Raw genomic sequence first — 20,297 nt, forward strand, 5'->3', positions numbered from 1 at the left:
TCAGAATGGAATTGGGGTTTTAACATGTATGCCTGGTAACTATTATGAAGTGAATCAGGGAAATACTGGATTAAGAGTTAATTAGAAAGAAGCATTCCAATTAAGGAACAGTAAACCAGGATTAAGGAAGAGTAAATTAGGGTCAGATTAAAGAATAACAAGATTAATTACTTACACCAAAGGTCTTTCTCTGTAAAGGGCCACATAGCAGGTATTTTAGGCTTTGGGGGCCAACAGGCAAAATCATGGATATCGTGTAGGTATACAGCAAGAGAGAATCAAATTCCACAAAGTTTTTATTGACAAAATTAAAAATATAATAACTGAGTATAAATTTAACATACAGGTCTACTAATAAGAAGAATGGAATTCTATCTGGACGGATACATTTTGCTTAATTGGAGCTGAAAGATAATGTTCCCTATCATGAAAACCAATTGAAGTATTCACTTGTTGCTGCTAGATCCACTATAAGATTTTACATATTTCATCTTTGAAAATGTGTTTTTGCCTAGATAATACCTTACCAACACTGATACACATCCATAAACATACACTTTTAATCACTGCTTAGAAAGCATTATAGAATTATATTAGATTCTTGCTATTTGCCTGTTAGCATGTCATCACACCGCAGATTAATCAGTTCCAACTGAAGGTTAGGTGGAAGACCCTTAACTGCACAGTCACATGGATTTGAAATCTGGAAATTTCCTTTGCACTTGCATTGAGGTCCCCCCCACAAAAAGATGCTGGAACTAAAGTTTGAGCTCAGAAAATATATCTGCTTTGCCATCTATAAATCCACATACTTCATTTCTTATATTTGCATGATAGACTATAATGAACTGATAATAAAAAATAAAATGTCATGTTACAGTAGTACACATGGTACTTGAAATTCCGTCGGGTTGTAACTGCCTCAGTGCAACCAGCAGTGCTCTGAGCAGCAGCACAGTAATGAGCAGGATGTACGAGCTCTGTTGCAACTACTCAGCTCTGCCTTTGAGTAGTATGAATGATGAAAGCAGTCACAGACAAACACAAAGGAATGGTGTGACTGAATTGCAACACTTTATGAATGGAATCTGATCATATTATTTCCAGTATGACAAAATATTATTTTTTGATTTATTTTTGACCATTGAAAAACATAATGTATTCTTAGCTCACAGGCTGTACAAAAACAGGTGGCACATCACATGTGGCCCAGAGGTCACAGTCAGCCAACCACTCACCTGTGCTATACATTTTCCTGAAAAAAATATTCAAAATATTCAATTTATTATTTTTTAAAAGCTCAACAATAAAAAGACAAATTACTTAAGAAATGGAAAAGCAGAAAGGGGAACCCTCCTACACTGCTGGTGGGAATGTAAACTCGCTCAACCATTGTGGAAAGCAATAATGAGGTTCCTCAAAAAAACTAAAAATAGAAATACCATTTGACCTGGGAGCTCCACTCCTAGGAATTTACCCTAAGAATACAAGTTCTTAGATTCAAAATGACATATGCACCCCTATGTTTATCACAACACTATTTACAATAGCCAAGATACGGAAGCAACCTAAGCGTCCATCAGTAGATGAATGGATAAAGAAGATGTGGTACATACACACAATGGAATATTATTCAGCCATAAGAAGAAAACAAATCCTACCATTTGCAACAACATGGATGGAGCTAGAGGGTATTATGCTCTGTGAAATAAGCCAGGCAGAGAAAGACAAGTACCAAATGATTTCCCTCATTTGTGGAGTATAACAACAAAGCAAAACTGAAGGAACAAAATAGCAGCAGACTTACAGACTCCAAGAAGGGACTAGCGGTTACTAAAAGGGAGGAGTGAGGGGGTGCTGGTGGGGAGGGAGGGAGAAGGGTATTGAGGGGTATCATGATTAGTTCACATGGTGTGTGTGGTGTCACGGGGAAGACAGTGTAGCACAGAGAAGACAAGTAGTGATTCTGGCATCTTACTACACTGATGGACAGTGACTGCATACTGTGGGGGGAGATGATAATAAGAGTGAATGTAGTAACCACATTGTTTTTCTTGTGAAACCTTCATAAGATTGTATATCAGTGATACCTTAATAAAAAAATTAATTTATTAAAAGAAATGGGAAAAAGACTTAAGCAGACATTTCCCCAAAGAAGATATACAAATGACCAATGAGCACATGAAAAATGTTCAATATGATTAGCCATCAGGGAAATGCAAATCAAAACAATACCCTCATACAGTTTGGCGATTCCTCAATAAGTTAAACACAGAAATCCTACTTTACCTAGCAATTCCACTCCTAAACATATGCTCAAAAGAACTGAAAAGACGTATTGTAACTTGTATGTGACTGCTCATAGCAGCCTATTCACATACAAAAAGTGAAACAATCTGAATGTCCATCAGCAGATGTATGGATAAACAAAATGTAGTATGTCCATATAAGGAGATATTTGGCTAGAAAAAGAAATGAAATATTAATACATGCTACAACATGGATGTATATTGAAAATATTAAAGCCAGACACAAAAGACCACATATTATATGACTCCATTTATATGAAATGTCCAGAATAGGCAGATCAGTAGAGACAGAAAGTAAATCAGTTGCCAAGAGCTGGGGGAAAGGGAGAGTGGGAGTGACTGTTAATGGGTACAGTGTTTCTTTTTGGGGTGATGAAATGCTCTGGAATTAGTCAGTGGTGATAAATGTACAACTTTATGAATATACCAAAAAAAACCTGAATTGTACTTTAAAGGCTGAATTTTATGGTATCATGAGTTATATCCCAATAAAAACTAATTTAAAAAGACTGACAAATATTGTTAAATTTTTAGACCCTTCATTGAGGAATTATTATATTCCTTATGAAACAAAAGAGAGTACTCAAACTGTACTACATGTTGCACCCATGTCAAATAACTACACAAGATTTTGTTTGTGTGTGTTTTTAAGTATGTGGATTTCATAACAGCAAAGCAAGTAGACCATTAGCTGGACTCTGGACTTTTTGTTGTTACTGTTGCCAATTCTTCTGCTGGTTTAATGGCATTTCCTGAAATAGTATTTGATCTGAAATACAACTCTGAGTATTTAATGTGAATGTCTTTGAAGAAAAGTACCTAGAAATGTAATAGTTTAATAAACAATAAATTTAAATTTCAACAGTTTAAAAGAATACTGAAGAGTAACTAAAAATCACTACCCTACTAGTTACCACCTACACATTCCAGCCTCTACTAACAACGCCTGGGGGACGGCAGGGTGCTTACCTCCTTCTCCTCCGGGCAGTACAGGGGCCCTGTAGGATGAAGAACAGCTTTCTGTGCATAATAAAAGAGTTCTGATATGTTCTTCAGGTTTTTTGCCGAACACTGAAAATAAAGTTTAGAACTTTATACTCTGGAAGCAATTATGAAAGCTAAAAACAACTTTAAACTATCAATATAAGGTAATAATAAGATTCCCTGAAGAAACTGAAAAAATGCATTTTTGTGGATATCACAATATTAACACCTACAAAGAGGTCAGAGACCAACTCCACATTCTCTGTTTTATTTGGTTTACGTGACTTCACAAACAACATGAAATACAGTCTATCCCACATTTTCTCACTTCCTATTCTGAAGCTCAATTTAGGGAGAATTCACCAACAGTCAACTTCAAAACTAAATGATAAGGCATACCTCCACACAGGTTTCTATTTCTGTGTATTGGTTCATAATGGGAAGGATGGTCTCCATACTACTGTATTCCACCAGATCAGATTTGTTCCCAACCAATATCAAAGGCAGCCTAAAATAAACAGGGCACATTTTAATTATAAGGAAGGCAAAAGACATCAAGTTTATATTTTAATGTACATCAGAGCCCATTCTAACTAATAAGCTTTACTTCTCTCCCCAACATGAACCCTCAGCCCCCTAGAGAGCATGTTCATTGTCCACAAATGTTTACGTTTACAAGCCAGGGACAGTTCTAGTCATTAAGGACACAAGACACACAAGGTCCCTGCCCATGCTAATAGTGAAAATCAGAAAAATGGACAATAGGCAAATAAAAAATGAGACATTTCCCAATTCCTTAAGTGCTATGAAGGAAATAAACAGGAGGATATGGGATACAGTAATGGGAGAGAACTAATAATACATGATGATCAGGGGGAAATCTCTCTGACAAGGAGGCATTTAAGTCATGGAGTAAAGACTGAAATGGAATCTGTTGTGTCAAAGGACCAGGGAAGAGCTGGCTGGAAGAAGGGACAGCACGGGCAAAGGCCCCGAACTGCAGCAACATCCTGGTGAGTCAGAAGAACAGAAAAATGCCTGAGGGGCTGGAGAGTGCTGAACAAAGAGGAAGAGGTACGAAACAGAGCTGGAGAGAGAAGCAAAGGCCAGACTGTACGGACTTACAACAGTAGCACGGAGTTTGTGTTTTATTGTTAAGTATGAAATGGGAAGCCACTGAAGGGTTATAAGTAAGGGGATGAAGTGATCTAATGGACCTTTTAAATATAGTCATTAGTTATCTTTTAGACATACAAACTGAAATATTTACACTAAGATATGATGTCTTGATTTATTCAAAATGATGACAATTGGAGAGGCAATAAATGAAATAACACTGGCTGTAGTCAATCATTGTTGAGGCTGGATGACAGAATCAGAGGGATTCAGTATACTGTTCTCTCTACTTTTGACTATGTTTGATTTTTTTCAGTAACAAAGTTTTTAAAAAATGTGGTGGCTTAGATTAGGGCAGTGAAGATGGAGAGAAAATACTCAGATTTATGTTTTAGAAGTAGAACTGGTAAGAGCAACTGAAAGATACAGAGGTTGAGGGAAAGACAGAAATAAAGAAAAATATCCAGGTATTTGGCTGGACAAAATGGGTATTTCTCCAGAGACAGAAAAGTATGATTTTGGGGGCTGAAGGGTGGAGAGAAGGCAGAGAATTAAGGATTAAGTTTTAAACAAATTAAATCTGACAGGCCTATCAAATCTAAATAGGGATTATCAAGAACTAGGCTACTGGAGACCTGTTATTTGTGCATCTTGCAAGAGAGCTTGGAAGGAAAGCAAATCATCTTGCTAGAACTCCATATTGCAATGTAAGTTTGCAAGCATTCATTTACACACACCCTGTACCCACCCCAGTGTGGTAACTGTAAAAAGGATGGGCCCACTAAATAGCTCAAATATAGATTCCTAACAGAGCCAGGAGGATATCCAAAAATGTAGTGGTCTGCAGCTAAAGGTACGCTAAGAACACTTTATGGAGCTTAAAAAAAATACACATATCCAAGCCCTACTCCAAACCTACGAGTTCTGAAACAACAGGTATAAGGCAAAGGCGTCTATATTTTTGGCAAGTCCTCAGGTGAGAGTGATGGGCACTCCTGATTAAAAACCAGTGTAACAATGACCCAAGGAAGTCCAAAGAAAGAATACATGTGTAACAAATAAAAACTTGAGCATATATGAGTCCCAGGAAAGAAGATAATGGGAAAGTTTAAGGTCTGTAAAATAAAGAGATAAACCACCTTGGACAAGTCAACCGTAAGAAAAATAAGTATGCTCATATGATTCAGGAAGGGAAAAAATACAGCCACATCTGAGAAAGCTCAATTAGATCTTCAAAGTTAAAAGCCACTTTCAGGTGTACTAAAAGGGCCATGAAACGAGCCATAGCATTTTAGGCAGCCATCACAGTAAAGCCAGTTTTTTTTTACAATTCAGTGGTTCAATCTGGTGCTGACAGATCCTGGCAAAACTGCCTTCTCTGAAGAGCACCCAACTGGAAAGGGCTCAAGTAATCAGCAAGAAGAGCAAGTGTCAGGAGCATATGGGTATTGACTCCCCTAAAGCAACCCTGTCTAATAAACCGCTCTGTGATGATGGAAGTGATCTTAATCTATACTTTTCACCGCTGTAACCACTAGCCACAAGTGGCTACTGTGCACCTGAAATGTGGCTAAGTGGGTCTAAGGAAATGAATTTGAAGTTTTTAAATTTTGCTTAAATTGTCACAACTGACGAAAGGCTACTGTATTGAATAGTGTAGCTCAAGAGAGCCAATCTCTCCTTTTCCATCTTGTCAGTAAGTCACTAGAGAGTTTAAAACCATGATATAGAGAAGTCATCAGAGGTGCAAGACAGAGTATATACAGGGCCGTCTTTGGTCACAAAGTCTCCCTCCACAAGCATGTGAGACAGGGTCAGTGACCATGTTCACCTGTTTAGAACTAAATCTTTGATGTTTCAAGGCACAAAAATGCACAACTAAAAGAGAAGCCTAAAAAATTAAGGACCAGATATGTACAATACACAGGTATTATTAAATGTCTAATTTCCCTAGCATTTAAAAAGACTCAAATGCTTTACAAATAACATGTCCAATTAAAAAATACTGCAAGAAAAATGTTTTGTTTCCACTTTCACTTTAAACTGAAAAGATCCGTAACTCAGAACTACCATTCTGCTCAGAAAAATATAGAATGTGCGTTCTTTCTTTTTCCCTATCACACATATATATTCCAAAGAATTTCAAATTCTTGCATGAATTCCTATATGAAGATCTCTAGAGATTTTTAGAGTACCCATAAAGCACTTACACATGCATCATTTCACTGCATTCTCAAAATGTCCACATGTAGCCAAGACAGCTATTATCCTACTCCCCATTCGCACATGAGGAAACTAAGGCTCAATGAAGTCAAAGTCTTAAAGCTCCTAAAAGAAAAGCCAGATTTCAAGGGCATTCATTTTCCTCCAAGTCCTGCGCTCTTACATACACCACACTGTGAGCAATCCATGACAAGAGGGAATGCCATTTCTCATCAAAGGGGCATGTCAGGAGAGAGGTCACATACAATACAGGTGAAGAGGAATTCTAAACCTGAGACTTCTCCAACAGTGGTTTGAGAAGAGTAATGTAAGATTATCAAAATACTTAATGTCTGAAGCTGTGAACTACTATAGTGCCAGAGCTCTATTTTCTGCTTTGCTCTCAAATATATGTGCTGCCTCAAATAGTTCCTCCCCAAAACAGTGTATGTGTAAACATAGAGAACTACAGATAACATAAACGTGGCAAAATATTAAACAACTGGTTGATCTAAGTGAAGGGTTTACAGATGTTCGTTTTACTATTTCTTACAACTTTTCTCTAAGCTTGAAATTTTTCAATGTGCAAAGTTTGAGAGAAAAAAGAGTACCTGCTGTCTTTGTCTGTTCTTTCATTTATGAGAGGAATCCATCGACTTGTTACCTAAAGTGAAAATTAACAAAAGCTAAGCCATGATGAGGATCATCTTTGAAAAATACTCTGCCCCTTGAACCCCCTAAAATTCTAAATTGAGGATCAATTTTGAAACTGCCCCCATTGAAATTTAACCAAATGAAGTAAAAAAACATTCATACCTTATCAATAGAATGCTTGTTGTTAACAGCATAAACTATGCAGATGACATTAGCCTATAAGAAAAGTTAACAATAGTTCTTTTTAAATGATACAAATATAAACAGTGGCATTTAATTACGAACTGATTAATACATTAGGGTCAAAGGAAGAACAAAATTTTAAACTACACACACACGCACAAAATAACCTGGCATGCCTCTAAGAAAAAAGTGTTTCCTAAGGACTTGCAGCAAAAAATACATACAGTCAGCAGGAACAAAAACGCACTGGAAAAGCCCTCTTGGTAAGTGTGAGAATGAAAGAGGTAAACTCACAGAAACATCACTGTTTTCCTGAAACAAAAAAACCTACAACTGTTTTTAACTCACCTGTGATATTTCTTGATGAAGTTGATCATCACTCTGTTCTGCCTCTACAAATGACAAAGCCAAACAACAGTTTCATACCTGAACACTTCCCCCAAAATGAATGGCCAAACTAAAGTCTCTGTGACACGCATCAGCATCCCTGAAAACAGTCCTCATCCCTCAGGTCATTTACACCGTGTAGCGGCAGATGAGGCAGCAAAGACAAGGACAAGCCAGGGAAAGGGAAGAGCTGAACTATGATAAGGGAACAGGCTGGCCCTGAAAGACAAGTCTACAGGAAGGTAACTCAGGCTCTAAGAGCAGAAGGCACTGTGTGATAAATCTAAGAGCAAAAGGCATTGTGTGATAAATCTAGGCTGCCATCTGATCCAGAATTGAGAAGGGTCAGGCCAACGGGATCAGAAACCCAAGCTAGAAGGCTGGGTGTTGAAGAGTCAGAGGCTCAGACAGAGTCAATAGGTCATGTGGGAATCTGGGCAATACAAGCTTAAGATCTAGACAGCAGGCCCCAGAAGCACAACCAGAGCATGATAATGAAGAGTCAAGAATTCCCTCGTTAGCACATTTCCCTGGCTAGCACTGGTCTCAGTGGGTGTATGTGCCTATAGTCCCACAGTGCGGGGGATATGCATGATATAGCTAGAAACAAGAAACACACAAACGGAGAGGAACACAATTACTGACATATTAATTTAGATGACCTTACATTAAATGTTTCCCCCAGAGGCCTGTTATTTCTGACATTCAAACTAACATCATGAGTACAATAGTTTTTTAGTCTATGCTAAATAAGCCACGTTTTAAACATCTTTTCATATGTTGAGTATGAAGCCTTCATTTTCTAATACTGAAGTGAATCTACGTATATGGCTACACATATTGAAAAAGAATAGTTCTGTAAATAAAGTTATGAGACTGATTGAAGCAGAAAGCATCGAGCCCCCCCTCAGCTTCTGGTATAGTGCTGCCAGTAGAAATATAATGCAAGCCATCTATGTAATTTTTAATGTCCTAGTAGTCACCTTAAAAAAAGCAAAAAGGAAAAGGTAAAATTACTTTTTTATTTCACCCAAAATACAAAAAAAATCAAAATTTCAACATGTACTCAATATGAAAAATTATTAATGATATATTCTTTTTCATACCCAGTCTTCTAAATCCACTTGTATTTTATATTTACAGCACATTTCTTTCAATTAGTCACATTTTAAATGTTCAATAGTCACGTGTCAAACTGCACATTTCTAATGTTTCATTTTTAGAATGAATACAGAATATCAGCTTAACAAAACAAAGTATTACCAATGTAGTTATACCCATTTTTTAAAATGTATTTTATTTTTTAGAGTATTTTTAGGTTCACAGCAAAACTGAGAAGGTGCAGAGATTTCCTATATGCCTCCTGCCCCCACATAGCTTGCCTATTATCAAAATCCCCATCAGAGTGGTACATCTTTTACAATTCACTCCCACCCATTTTTTTTAAGACCCACAACAAAATAATGTAATGCTAAAAAAGTAAGTGCTAGTGTGTAGAAAATATTTAAATCATTAAAAGCAACAGAGACTTCTACTATATAATATAATGTGCTTCTATCATATAATATAAACAAGGTGACAACTGTTTCAACTATTATTTTGGGGGGGACGAAGAATGACAAATTAATGGACAAATTTAGAACTCAACAAATTCTCAAATTCAGAACTCTTTCTATATCACCACAGCATGCCTGAATGCCCAATAACAAAATTAACTGAGAACTTCTCCCTGAAAACATTCCAATTCAAGTAGGGTAATGATTCATCTACTACTTGTCATTTACTATCCCTCCTTTCTTTTCATTATTATGGAATATAATGTGGTAAATAAGGAGCACAGAACCGCAAGATGGAGGTTTTGTGGGGTCGGGGGCAGGGGAGGAAGGGGATGTTTGGAAGGGAGATAAAAATGAGATGAGAACTGTAAATGATGATCATTTATTGCTAGAGAAAAAGGGCCATCACTCTTTAAACATTTTTTAAAGCTCAGTAAATACCTTTTTTTGAGGACTATTAAATTAACCCTACAGCTTCACCCCACAAGAGGACATTCATCACCTGAGTAATCCACGATGTGTGTTGGGACCCTCTCCGGGGTGACATCAGCTGGAATGGTGATTTCTTCTGCCCGGGGAGGAACCTTCATTTGTAAACATAGAAAAGGAGAAATATTGAGACATTACCAATCAAACTCGTTAATAAATTATGTAATTCTATCTACATATTAGCCCCTTTTATTATTCTTACAGTTATATTTGTTATACTTTTAAATCCTTATTTTTGTGCTTTACTGATAAAATACTTTAAAAAAAATTCACATTTCTGCTTGTGTGGGCAAATAACATATTAACGATACTTTAGGTGTGATGCAGCCTAAAACAATACTTAAATTAATTTGGTGTTTCAAACATTTGATTTTTAAAATGCTTTCATTCTATTTTGTTGACTGCTTAAGGTACTCTACAAATGAGGAGCTATGTTAATCCAAAACAACCCTCAAATAAAACAGTAAATATTCAAAATTCATTTGTTCTAGAAGATAACTTATTGGCTACACAAGCCTTATGCTTAATGACTCCATTTTTTAGAAAGACTGAATGATTTTATTAATCAATCAAAAACCTCATCCACACCCAAAAGGACAATGCTAAAATGACACTTATAAACTAAGTTAAGCTATCACAGAAAACTTTATTATTATATCCTGAGTGATCATATGAAAATACACTTCATTTCACAAATTAAGTAATTACTTATTACTTATTTAACCATCTTATTTAAGAGACAAAAAAAGCAAAAGAATCAATGAATGGTTATGTGGGTATTTCAATTGTTGAAAACATTACTCCATAATGCATCAAATTCCTGTCTCAGCACTGAAATTATACAGATATCCCTAACTAAGCAAGAGTAAAGAAAGGGTAAATGCAAACAGTGATACTAATAAGACCTACTATGTGAAGAAAGAGAATAAAAAGAAATAATTTTCATCCCATTTGTACTGATCCCATCCCCCATAACAATATCCTAACTTTACCTAAGTCCTTAGCGAGCAGTCCCCCATACTGCAACTTCCAAGATATAAACAAATCTATTGCCAGCAGTAATAAAACCACCTTACTTTTGGTGGCACCCTACCACCATTAAGCTTATCTTATTTGATACCCACAACAATCCTTTGAGGCAGGCAAAGATGTAATGAATTAGTTTTTCACTTATAAAATGATGCAGGTGGATAATATTAAAGATTTTGAAATATGTGTCAGAATCCTAGTGGTTCTCATCCCTCAAAGACCAGGAAGTGTCACATGGAAGGCAGGTGGGGATCCAGACCTTTCACCCTTACTTGAATTACAGGAACACTTATCTGTTTTATATTGTGGGCTTATAAGTAACATTTTTTTTAAAGAAAGGATTACACAGCTTAGATGATCTCTAACACCCCTTTCACTTACCATCTTACATGAGACAACTAAGGCACAGCAGTGACAAATGGCCTCGCCAATGTCAAAGGCAGGAATGCAAAGGAATTAAGTAGGCTCAGACAAGTCTGATCTTTCTGCTATACTACATTACAAGGGGTGTCTTGTATAAACAAACATAAGCCTTTTAAAAAGTCACAACTGTCAGAAAACACATGTAAAAAAAGAGCAGAAAGTATTTCATTTTAAGTCAATTTAAAAAATATTAAATAGAGGCAATAAATCAAAAGGCTTACCTCTTCTGGGAACTCTTCACTGACCAGAGACATAATCAGTGAGGTCTTCCCAACTCTAGCTGTGAAAAGAATCATCATCACTTTAGTAAAGTGTTTAGATTCTACATAAGCTCAAATTCAGAAACCACTCAGGAGACTCTGTTAGTTGTTAGCTAAATCAAGGGCATCCAAATTACCAAGGTTTAGTACAATACTTAAAATCTTTTTTTTTCCTGCTTAGGAAAAGTTACACATACTCATTGTTTAAAATAAAAACTACCAAAAATACATAAAAGTAAAAATCTCCCCTAATCCCATCAACAGGTTAATATATGTAGCATCCCAGATTTTTCCTATACTTAAATTAACATAATAATTTACCATGTAAGTTGCTAGTGAAATCACAGAATGCATATTATTTTCCAATCTTCCTTAATCACTATCATGCATTTGGGCAGTATTCCATGTCAATATATAAAAACTGCCTGTGAGAGGGGAAGGGAAAGTTATTTAATGGATACAGAGTTTTTGGGGGGCTAATGAAAAAGATTTAGCTATAGAAAGTGGTGATGGTTATAATATCATGAACTAATTAATGCTCTTGAGTTGTACACTCATTTAAAATGTTAAATATTATGTTTTGTGTATTTTATCACAATTTCTACAAATAGCAATGATAAATCATTTTATATTAACATTTTAAGAGCTCTTGGCATTTTTTTGATAGATGTGTAAGAATTCATTACACGATTGTCATTATTTACTAATGTACTCTAAGAATGAACATTGTTCCAGTTTGCACTTTTATAAACAATGCTGCATTTCCACAGGACAAATTTCCAGATGTGGAACTCAAGTCACTACACATGATCTTTTCATTTTTAATACAGTTACATTACCTCCAAAAAAGAACAAACTAATTTATATCCTCACCAACAGAAGATCAGAATGTCTATTTTGGTACATCCTTATATTCTTTCTTTTTTAGGGTATCATATTTAAAGGCTCCTAAGAGCCAAGAAACTTTCCTAATACATTTTCTGACCTAGCAATTTTTCTATGCACAAACTTACAAATTTTAATTTTCATTCTAAAATTTGACTTCCAATCCCATAACTATCTGATCATATAATTACTACTGTTAGACATTCAACAGCTTATCAATGAAATCCTTTTGCAATTCTAGAGGAAAACAGGCCACCTGTCTATTAATCTCTGCTGGAATAGCAAATTAGCTTCTGAAAGTAAAGTCCAAATATAAAAAACTGGAAATTTTTTTTTTTTGGTATCATTAATCTACAATTACATGAAGGACATTATGTTTACTAGGCTCCCCGCTTCACCAAGTCCCCCCCACATCCCTGTTCACAGTCGCTGTCCATTAACATAGTAAGATGCTGTAAAATCACTACTTGTCTTCTCTGTGTTGCACAGCCCTCCCCATGCCACCCCCCGACTATACATGCTAATCGTAATGCCCCCTTTCTTTTTTTCCCACCCTTATCCCTCCCTTCCCTCCCATTCTCCCCAGTCCCTTTCCCTTTGGTAACTATTAGTCCATTCTTGGGTTCGGTGCTTCTGCTGCTGTTTTGAAAGAACTGGAAATTTTTAACAGCTAAGAAAAGTCACATGCCTTTTTTAAATGACTAAAAGAAAGGGTGACTAAAAACACAAGTCAAGTTGGTGGAAACAATGGTAGCTGGGAAGGCAAACACTGGTCCAAACAGCTTAGAGGTGTGCCACCAACCAGTGAGTACTGTTGGTGGAAGGACACATCGGATGGTGTCCCAGGTGTCTTCCAGCTCTGATTTCTACGGATCTTTTCAATTTACTTGTGTGAGAAGCCTTGGATCTTTTCTAAGAAGTGGAGAGTAAGATGCTGGAGTCCAGCTCCAGCCCAGGGGTGGGATGCCCGAAGGTGCAGGATGGAGTCAGCGTATGGAGAGACAGGACACAGAGTCAGATGGAGGTGGTCTCTCGACAAAGTGCCGATGACAGCTTTATTTACACCATTTTGCACAAGGATATGGTTATTTTTTATTATTTTGATGATTAATTAGAATACACAGTTGGTTAATAAGTATAGGCAAGCTTTTTTCTTTCTTTTACTTTCTAATCTATTCATGGTTGGTCAAGCGTTAGACAGGGATTGCTTTTCTGTTCTTTGACCAAAACTTTTCTCATTAACATGTACTCTATTGTGTTTTACGGTTCTATGCAACGCAGTTTCTAAGTAGTGCATGTGACTGTAGGAGCGTGCAGTATGTAGTAGCACTGACTATGGAGTCTATCAGCTCAGGGTGAAATACAGGTCACCTAGTGCCACAGTTAGCTAGGATTCTTTCCCAGAAAAATATTCTTAGAAGCTTTAATAAATTTATAAGTAATCTAAAATCATAAACTCACATTTTCACTTTATACTTCTTTATAGGGCACAGTAGGCAGCAAACTAAATTTCTCCTTCTTATCTACATTTCTCTTTCTTCTCTGTGGATACCAAAATCTCCCTGACATATGCTACACAGGTCTCCATGATTCCACTACTGCAGGGACTAAACAAGTTCTTACATGGTGAACAATGCAAGGGCATTCATATCATAGAAAGTGTTTCTGTTTTAACTACAAACCTTAAACTATAAACAATCATGTCAAATATAATGTATGATTATTCATTTGATTTTTATACTTTATATGTGAATCTAATAAAATGTTAATGTAGTACATAAATGCAAGATATAGACAGAAAGCATGATTTAGAACTGTAAGAAGGCAGGTGTAGATGATCAAGTTTGTGCCTACAGACCAGGTCTTAATCCAAGCTGAACAAGGGCAACAAAACATCCACAGGTGTAGAAGATTTCTCTCAAAACTGGGGGGGCAAAGTTCTAAGCCTCACCTCTGTTGGCCCCCTTTTTCTCACCTGATGGCCCCCCTGCGACTGTGCCTGTCTTAGGTTGTTCCTCCCTTGAGGAATCTTACCCGTCTCTGGCTAACCAGCCATCTTATGGGGCCATACAGGGAGATATAAAGCTGGTAAATGAGAGAAAAGTAATATTCTTTGAAAAGGTTAGTTTTTCACTTCTTTGCAGATTTATGCTCCATGGCTTCTATGCCCAGCACTTGTTTTGAGGTATCTTTTCTTCCTGGAAAATTATGGGAGTAGGTATTTCACGTATGAGGCATAAATTCTGGTAAAGGGCTGTGATTAGGAAAGAAGAAAAACAAACTATAGAAGTAGTAGAGGGAAGAAAACATGAGATGATTAATTAAGTGTCAACAGGGTTATTCTATTCAATATTCTTTCATAACTTGATTTCTCGAAAACTTTCCAGCACTAGTTTCACTAGCATAAACAAGGGGGGCATTCTCAGTGGAAATGGGGTAGTCAATGTTTGACTAACTAAAAGCAGGTTTCAGTACTTTATGCCAAGATCGCCATTTGGCCCCTGCGTGTTCTATTCTTCAGGAGCACTGTCCTGAAAAGCTTTTGGGAAGTTTATGTTCTCATCTTTTCTGGCTGCTTAGCAAAGCTTAGCCTAGTCTTTGGCAACAATGCTAGCAAAAACAAAGCTAATAGTATAATGGAAAATAACAAAATCAAGGTGCGTAATAGAGGGAGCCAGCTGCAAAGGCCCCTGCTTTGCAGGGGTCTTCCTCCAGCCTGAGCTTCGCTACACAGCTTGAGTAGCACGGCTCCCAGCAGTAAGATAACATTTCCGAGTTCCAACCATGTTGGTGAATCAGAGCCCATCACAGAACTGCTGAAATCCAGTTACGGATGACAGCTTGCCCAGCGCCCCACAGCAATTTTCAGCCTAGGGCCCAGACAGTGATTTTCTCACGGTCTCACTGAAAGGTTAGTTGCAGGCATAAAAGAACAACCCACCTCCTAGTGGCTAAAGTAGTGTTCTTTTTTATGCCACACTTCTAAAACTATTGTGAACACAGGTTCATATAATATGGAAAAGGAATGACGACCCCCTAAATACCAGAAAGCACTGCACAAATACTATGTAAGTTAATTAAAAAATTCATGGATTCACTGATGACTAATCCAGCAGCTCTGATTGCATGTTTTTTTTTAAACTATTTTGAGAAAATTTCAGACCTACAGAAAAATTGCAAAAAACAGTACAAAGGAACCATGTCTATCTCTTAACTGAATTCCCCAAATGTTAACATTTTACCACATCTGCATTATCATTCCCTCTTTCTCCCTCTCCTTATATATATATATATATATATAGGTCCCTTTAGCCTTCAGCACCCTATCATGTATTTCCTAAAAACAAGATCTTCCCTTACACAACCACAGTGCCTTTATCAAAATGAGGAAATCAACACCAATACAATGATCTAATCTACATAAGATATTCACGTCTTACCATTTGTTCCACTAATATCCTTTGTAGGAAAAAAAATTATTTTTCTTCTGTCCAGAATCAAATGTTGTACTTGGTAGTCATGTCTCTTTAGTCTCTTTTAATCTGGAAGTGTTCTTCAATCCTTTTATCTTTCGTGACCTTACCGTTTTTTAAGAATACAAGCCATTTAACTTGTAGAATATCCCTTGACTGGGTCTGTAAGATGTTCTCTCATGGTTAATTTAAGGTTGTGCATTTTTGGCAGGAATGCCCCAGAAGTGACACTGTGTCCTTCTCAGTATATCACAGCAGAAGGGAGATGTTGTCAATCTGTCCCATTATGGGGACGTAAGCCATCCTCACTGGGAGGAGGTGGTGTCTGCCAGGCTTCTCCATTGTAAAGTTATTATTTTTTCCTTTGTAATTAATATCTTATGAAGAGATACTTTGAGACTATGTAAATATCCTGTTTGTCATCAAATATTTGCCTACTAGTTTTAGCAGACATTCATGATTCTTGTCTGAACCAACTATTGCTTTAGATGCTGCTAGATGGTGGTTTTCCTATCAATCCGTCTACACTAACTTTGCACTCTACTGTAAGGAAAAGCTTTCCTTTCTGATTCATCAGTATGACCTCAAGGATTCCTGTATTATTCTATGGGTCATAATCATTACAATCATTACCGTCATTTTTTGGAGGTTCAAATTGTTCTGTTTTACTTTGAAACATGGCATTTATACAGGTATAAATCAGCATATAAATATACATTATGCCTGCTTTATAAGTAAACGTGTTTGCACAGGAAAAAACCCTGGGAGGATGTATACACCAACACTGGTTATTACTGAAGTAAATGTAATTGCAACTTTCTTTTTTGTGCTTTTCTCCACATTTTCCCAATTTTCTACAATTATCATACATAATTTTTGATACTAGAGAAGGTCAGCAAGTACTATTCTCAGTCATTTTTGAGGGGTAAAAACTGGCATGTTCTAATTATCAGGGAAATGCAAATTAAAACCACAATGAGAATCACCTCACCCAAGTTAGGATGGCCAACATCCAAAAGACAAGCAACAACAAATGCTGGTGAGGATGCGGAGAAAGGGGAACCCTCCTACACTGCTGGTGGGAATGTAAGCTAGTTCAACCACTGTGGAAAGCAATATGGAGATTCCTCAAAAAAATTAAAAATAGAAATACCACTTGACCCAGGAATTCCACTCCTAGGAACTTACCTGAAGAAAACAAGATCCCAGATTCAAAAAGACATACGCACTCCTATGTTTATCACAGCACTATTTACAATAGCCAAAATAGAGAAGAAACCCAAGTGTCCATCGGTAGAAGAATGAATAGAGAAGATGTGGCACATATACACAATGGAATATTAAGAAGAAAACAAATCCTACCATTGGCAACAACATGGATCGAGCTAGATGGTATTATGCTCGGTGAAATAAGCCAGATAAGCACCAAATGATTTCACTCATTTGTGGAGTATAACAAAGCAAAACTGAAGGAACAAAACAGCAGCAGACTCACAGACTCCAAGAAAGAACTAGCGGTTACCAAAAGGAAGGGGATAAGGAGGGAGGGTGGGGAGGGAGGCAGAAGGGGATTAAGGGGCATTATGATTAGCACACATAATATAGGTAGGTCACAGGGAAGGCAATGTAGCATAGAGAAGACAAGTAGTGACTCTATATAGCATCTTTCTACACTGATGGGACAGTGACTGCAATTGGGTGTGGGGGAGGATATGATGATATGGGTGAAACACAGTAACCACAATGTTGCTCATGTGAAACCTTCATAAGATTGTATATCAATGATACCTTAATTTTGAAAAATGCATGAAGAAAGAGTTGAAAAAAAACTGGCATGTTCTAAACAGCAACTGAAATATACTTAAAAGTTGACATGTTAAATACATTCTTTCATCCTTTCAACAAATATTTCTTGAGCACTTCTGTATGCCAGGCACTACTCCAGATGCTGAAGGCACCACTGACCAAGGCATGAGGTCCTCTCTACTTTTACATTCATGGAGATTATATTCCAATGGACTCATAAAATTCTTATCAAAAAAGAACATTGTTTTATACGTCAGGATAAAAAACAAAAATTCAAAAGCCATAGCCATCCTTGACTCATACTTCCTTTGTACTCAGCATACAATTTCTGTCAAATTTTCCTCTTGAAATTTTTAACATTCATTCTTTCCTATTCGTTCCCTCTTTTCCCTAATTATAGTACTTCTACTGAAACACCTTCCAGTTCCCAACTTTCTACCCCTTTTCCCCCCAGTCTCTCCTCTCATTAATCTATCAACAATAAAATTGCCAGTCCATTTTTCTTACACATTTTTTCATTTTCTAACTACTCTCCTGCTCAGAAGCCTTCCTTGACTCTTAACCACCCATCACATCAAGGTGAAACCATTCTACTGGCCTTTGAAAGTCAAAGGTGATTTAACCACAGCTCATCTATCTAATCTTGTTTCCCACTATTTCCCACATACACAATAAGCTCAAATAAGGTCATTCTGCTCTCAGAAGCACAAACAAGCCATATGAACCCTGCCTCCACCCATGGTTTTGTCTAAAATATCACTCCCTCGCTCTCCTCTACTTTTCCAGATATCAGCTCGCTTTCAAGGACAGCTGAAATTCTGCCTCATTCCTCAAGACATCCCAGGGCTACTACAGCCCCAGACTTCCTCCTTTGAACTACTCTTGTGGCACATAACTGATATCAATATGTTATGAATAAAAGGTACGTACTTAATATGTATGAGTCCACACTAACACAATAACCTAATATTGCAAAACACTTGGGTAATGAGCCAGATATTCTAATTGTATCAAATGTGGCACAACCAGACTGAACTGACCTGACGTCCCATTGCCCAAGCGCAATATTGTTGCTATAGCTTCAGTACTGCCATTTGTGAAATTAGGCCCACCTCCTACAGCTTCTGGAACTCTCATTCAAAGCCTTTCATAAGAATAATGAAACAACTATGAATAATATGTAAGTGCTGGGGCAATAAAAAAAATTCTCAAGTTACTTTGTTCAATTTGTTTTTAGTAAAAACTAATTAATGTTGAAATTTCAAATAATATTAAAGAAGGGTGTAATGTAACAAAAAACACATCTGGTCTTTATTCCCAGTTTCTGGCACAGAGCCTCAAAATCCTATGGAATTTCCTGAGTGAGAGAAGTGTCTTTTCTGTAGCCTTTCAACCATACTTGAGTTTATCCTGATGAGTTGACTCATTAGGAGACGGGAGGGCCTACACAGTTTCAGGATGGGGGCTGGTGGCCAAAAAAACCACCACATGATTAACAGGCTGGAACTTTCAGCCCTACATCAAAACCCCTGGGGAAGAAAGGGGGTGTGCTGGAGCTAGTTCAATCACATGGCCAATGATCTAATCAATCATGCCTACATTAAAAAGTCCTATATAAAAGCTCAGGAGAGTCTTCTGGCTGGGGATCCTATCAATGAAGCAGGATGGTGAAAGACCCTGACACCACAGGTACAGAAGTTCCTGGGCTCAAGACCCTTCTAGACTTTGCCCTATGCACCTCTTTATCACGCTGCTCATTTGTATGATCCTAAGGATAGCACTTTCTTGAGTTCTGTAAGTCATTCTACGCAATTATCTAACCTAAGGGGGCTGTGGGAAGCTCCAAATTTGTTGTCAGCCAGGAGGAAGATGGTGTTTAAAGTAAGGGTGATCTTGTTGGGAACCATGCCCTCTAACTTGTGGGATCTAATGCTAGTTTAGGTATGTAGTGTCAAAACTGAACTGAATTCTAAGACACCCAGTTAACATAAGAAAACTGTCATAATGCAGAATGCATGACAGTTTTGTTTCCTTAAAAAGAAATGATGGCTCAGAAAAAACTGAGAAACACTGTAACAGAACGTGTATAATAGAGCAGAAGTTCCACTCAGATGTATTTGTTCCCTGCCTGGACGAAACTAGAAAAAACACCAGAAGAGCATTTGGAGAGTATTAACATAACGCTTCTAAATGACCCATCTTTCTTGCGCAGACTCCTTCTATTAGTTCATTTTATAAGTATTTACCTGATTGCCTTCTAAGTACAAAGTTTAATCTTATACACCATGTAGAGATAATACAGAAAATATATTAAATGATAGATAACACTGTCATAAAAAAGGTATGGATCAAGTGCCATACCCAATCAATCTAAAAAAGGAAGGATGACTCTCAACAAATTGGGTATAGAGGGCAAGTACCTCAACATAATAAAGGCTATATATGACAAACCCACAGCCAACATCATACTTAACAATGAGAAGCTGAAAGCTTCTCACCTAAGATCGGGAACAAGACAAGGATACCCACTCTCACCACTTT

At 37.1% G+C, this 20,297-nt stretch overlaps 1 protein-coding gene across 7 annotated transcripts in view; it reads right to left on the reverse strand.

The window, feature by feature from the left end:
- RHOT1 (ras homolog family member T1) overlaps positions 1 to 20,297 on the reverse strand; it is a 72,272-nt gene that overhangs the window by 37,653 nt on the left and 14,322 nt on the right. For 6 of the 7 annotated variants that reach the window (XM_073235118.1, XM_073235115.1, XM_073235119.1 and 3 more), the window contains exons 2-8: positions 11,554 to 11,612; positions 9,894 to 9,975; positions 7,797 to 7,840; positions 7,428 to 7,481; positions 7,223 to 7,275; positions 3,693 to 3,801; positions 3,279 to 3,380 (exon numbers count right to left, since the gene is read on the reverse strand). In XM_073235118.1, the coding sequence (XP_073091219.1) occupies positions 3,279 to 3,380; positions 3,693 to 3,801; positions 7,223 to 7,275; positions 7,428 to 7,481; positions 7,797 to 7,840; positions 9,894 to 9,975; positions 11,554 to 11,612 (503 nt within the window). Of the gene's footprint in view, positions 1 to 3,278; positions 3,381 to 3,692; positions 3,802 to 7,222; positions 7,276 to 7,427; positions 7,482 to 7,796; positions 7,841 to 9,893; positions 9,976 to 11,553; positions 11,613 to 11,913; positions 11,933 to 20,297 lie in introns of those variants that run through there. The other variant, XM_073235117.1, reaches the window with a different exon arrangement.

Source organism: Manis javanica, chromosome 4 (genome assembly GCF_040802235.1).
Source record: "Manis javanica isolate MJ-LG chromosome 4, MJ_LKY, whole genome shotgun sequence".
Classification (NCBI taxonomy): Eukaryota; Metazoa; Chordata; class Mammalia; order Pholidota; family Manidae; genus Manis; species Manis javanica.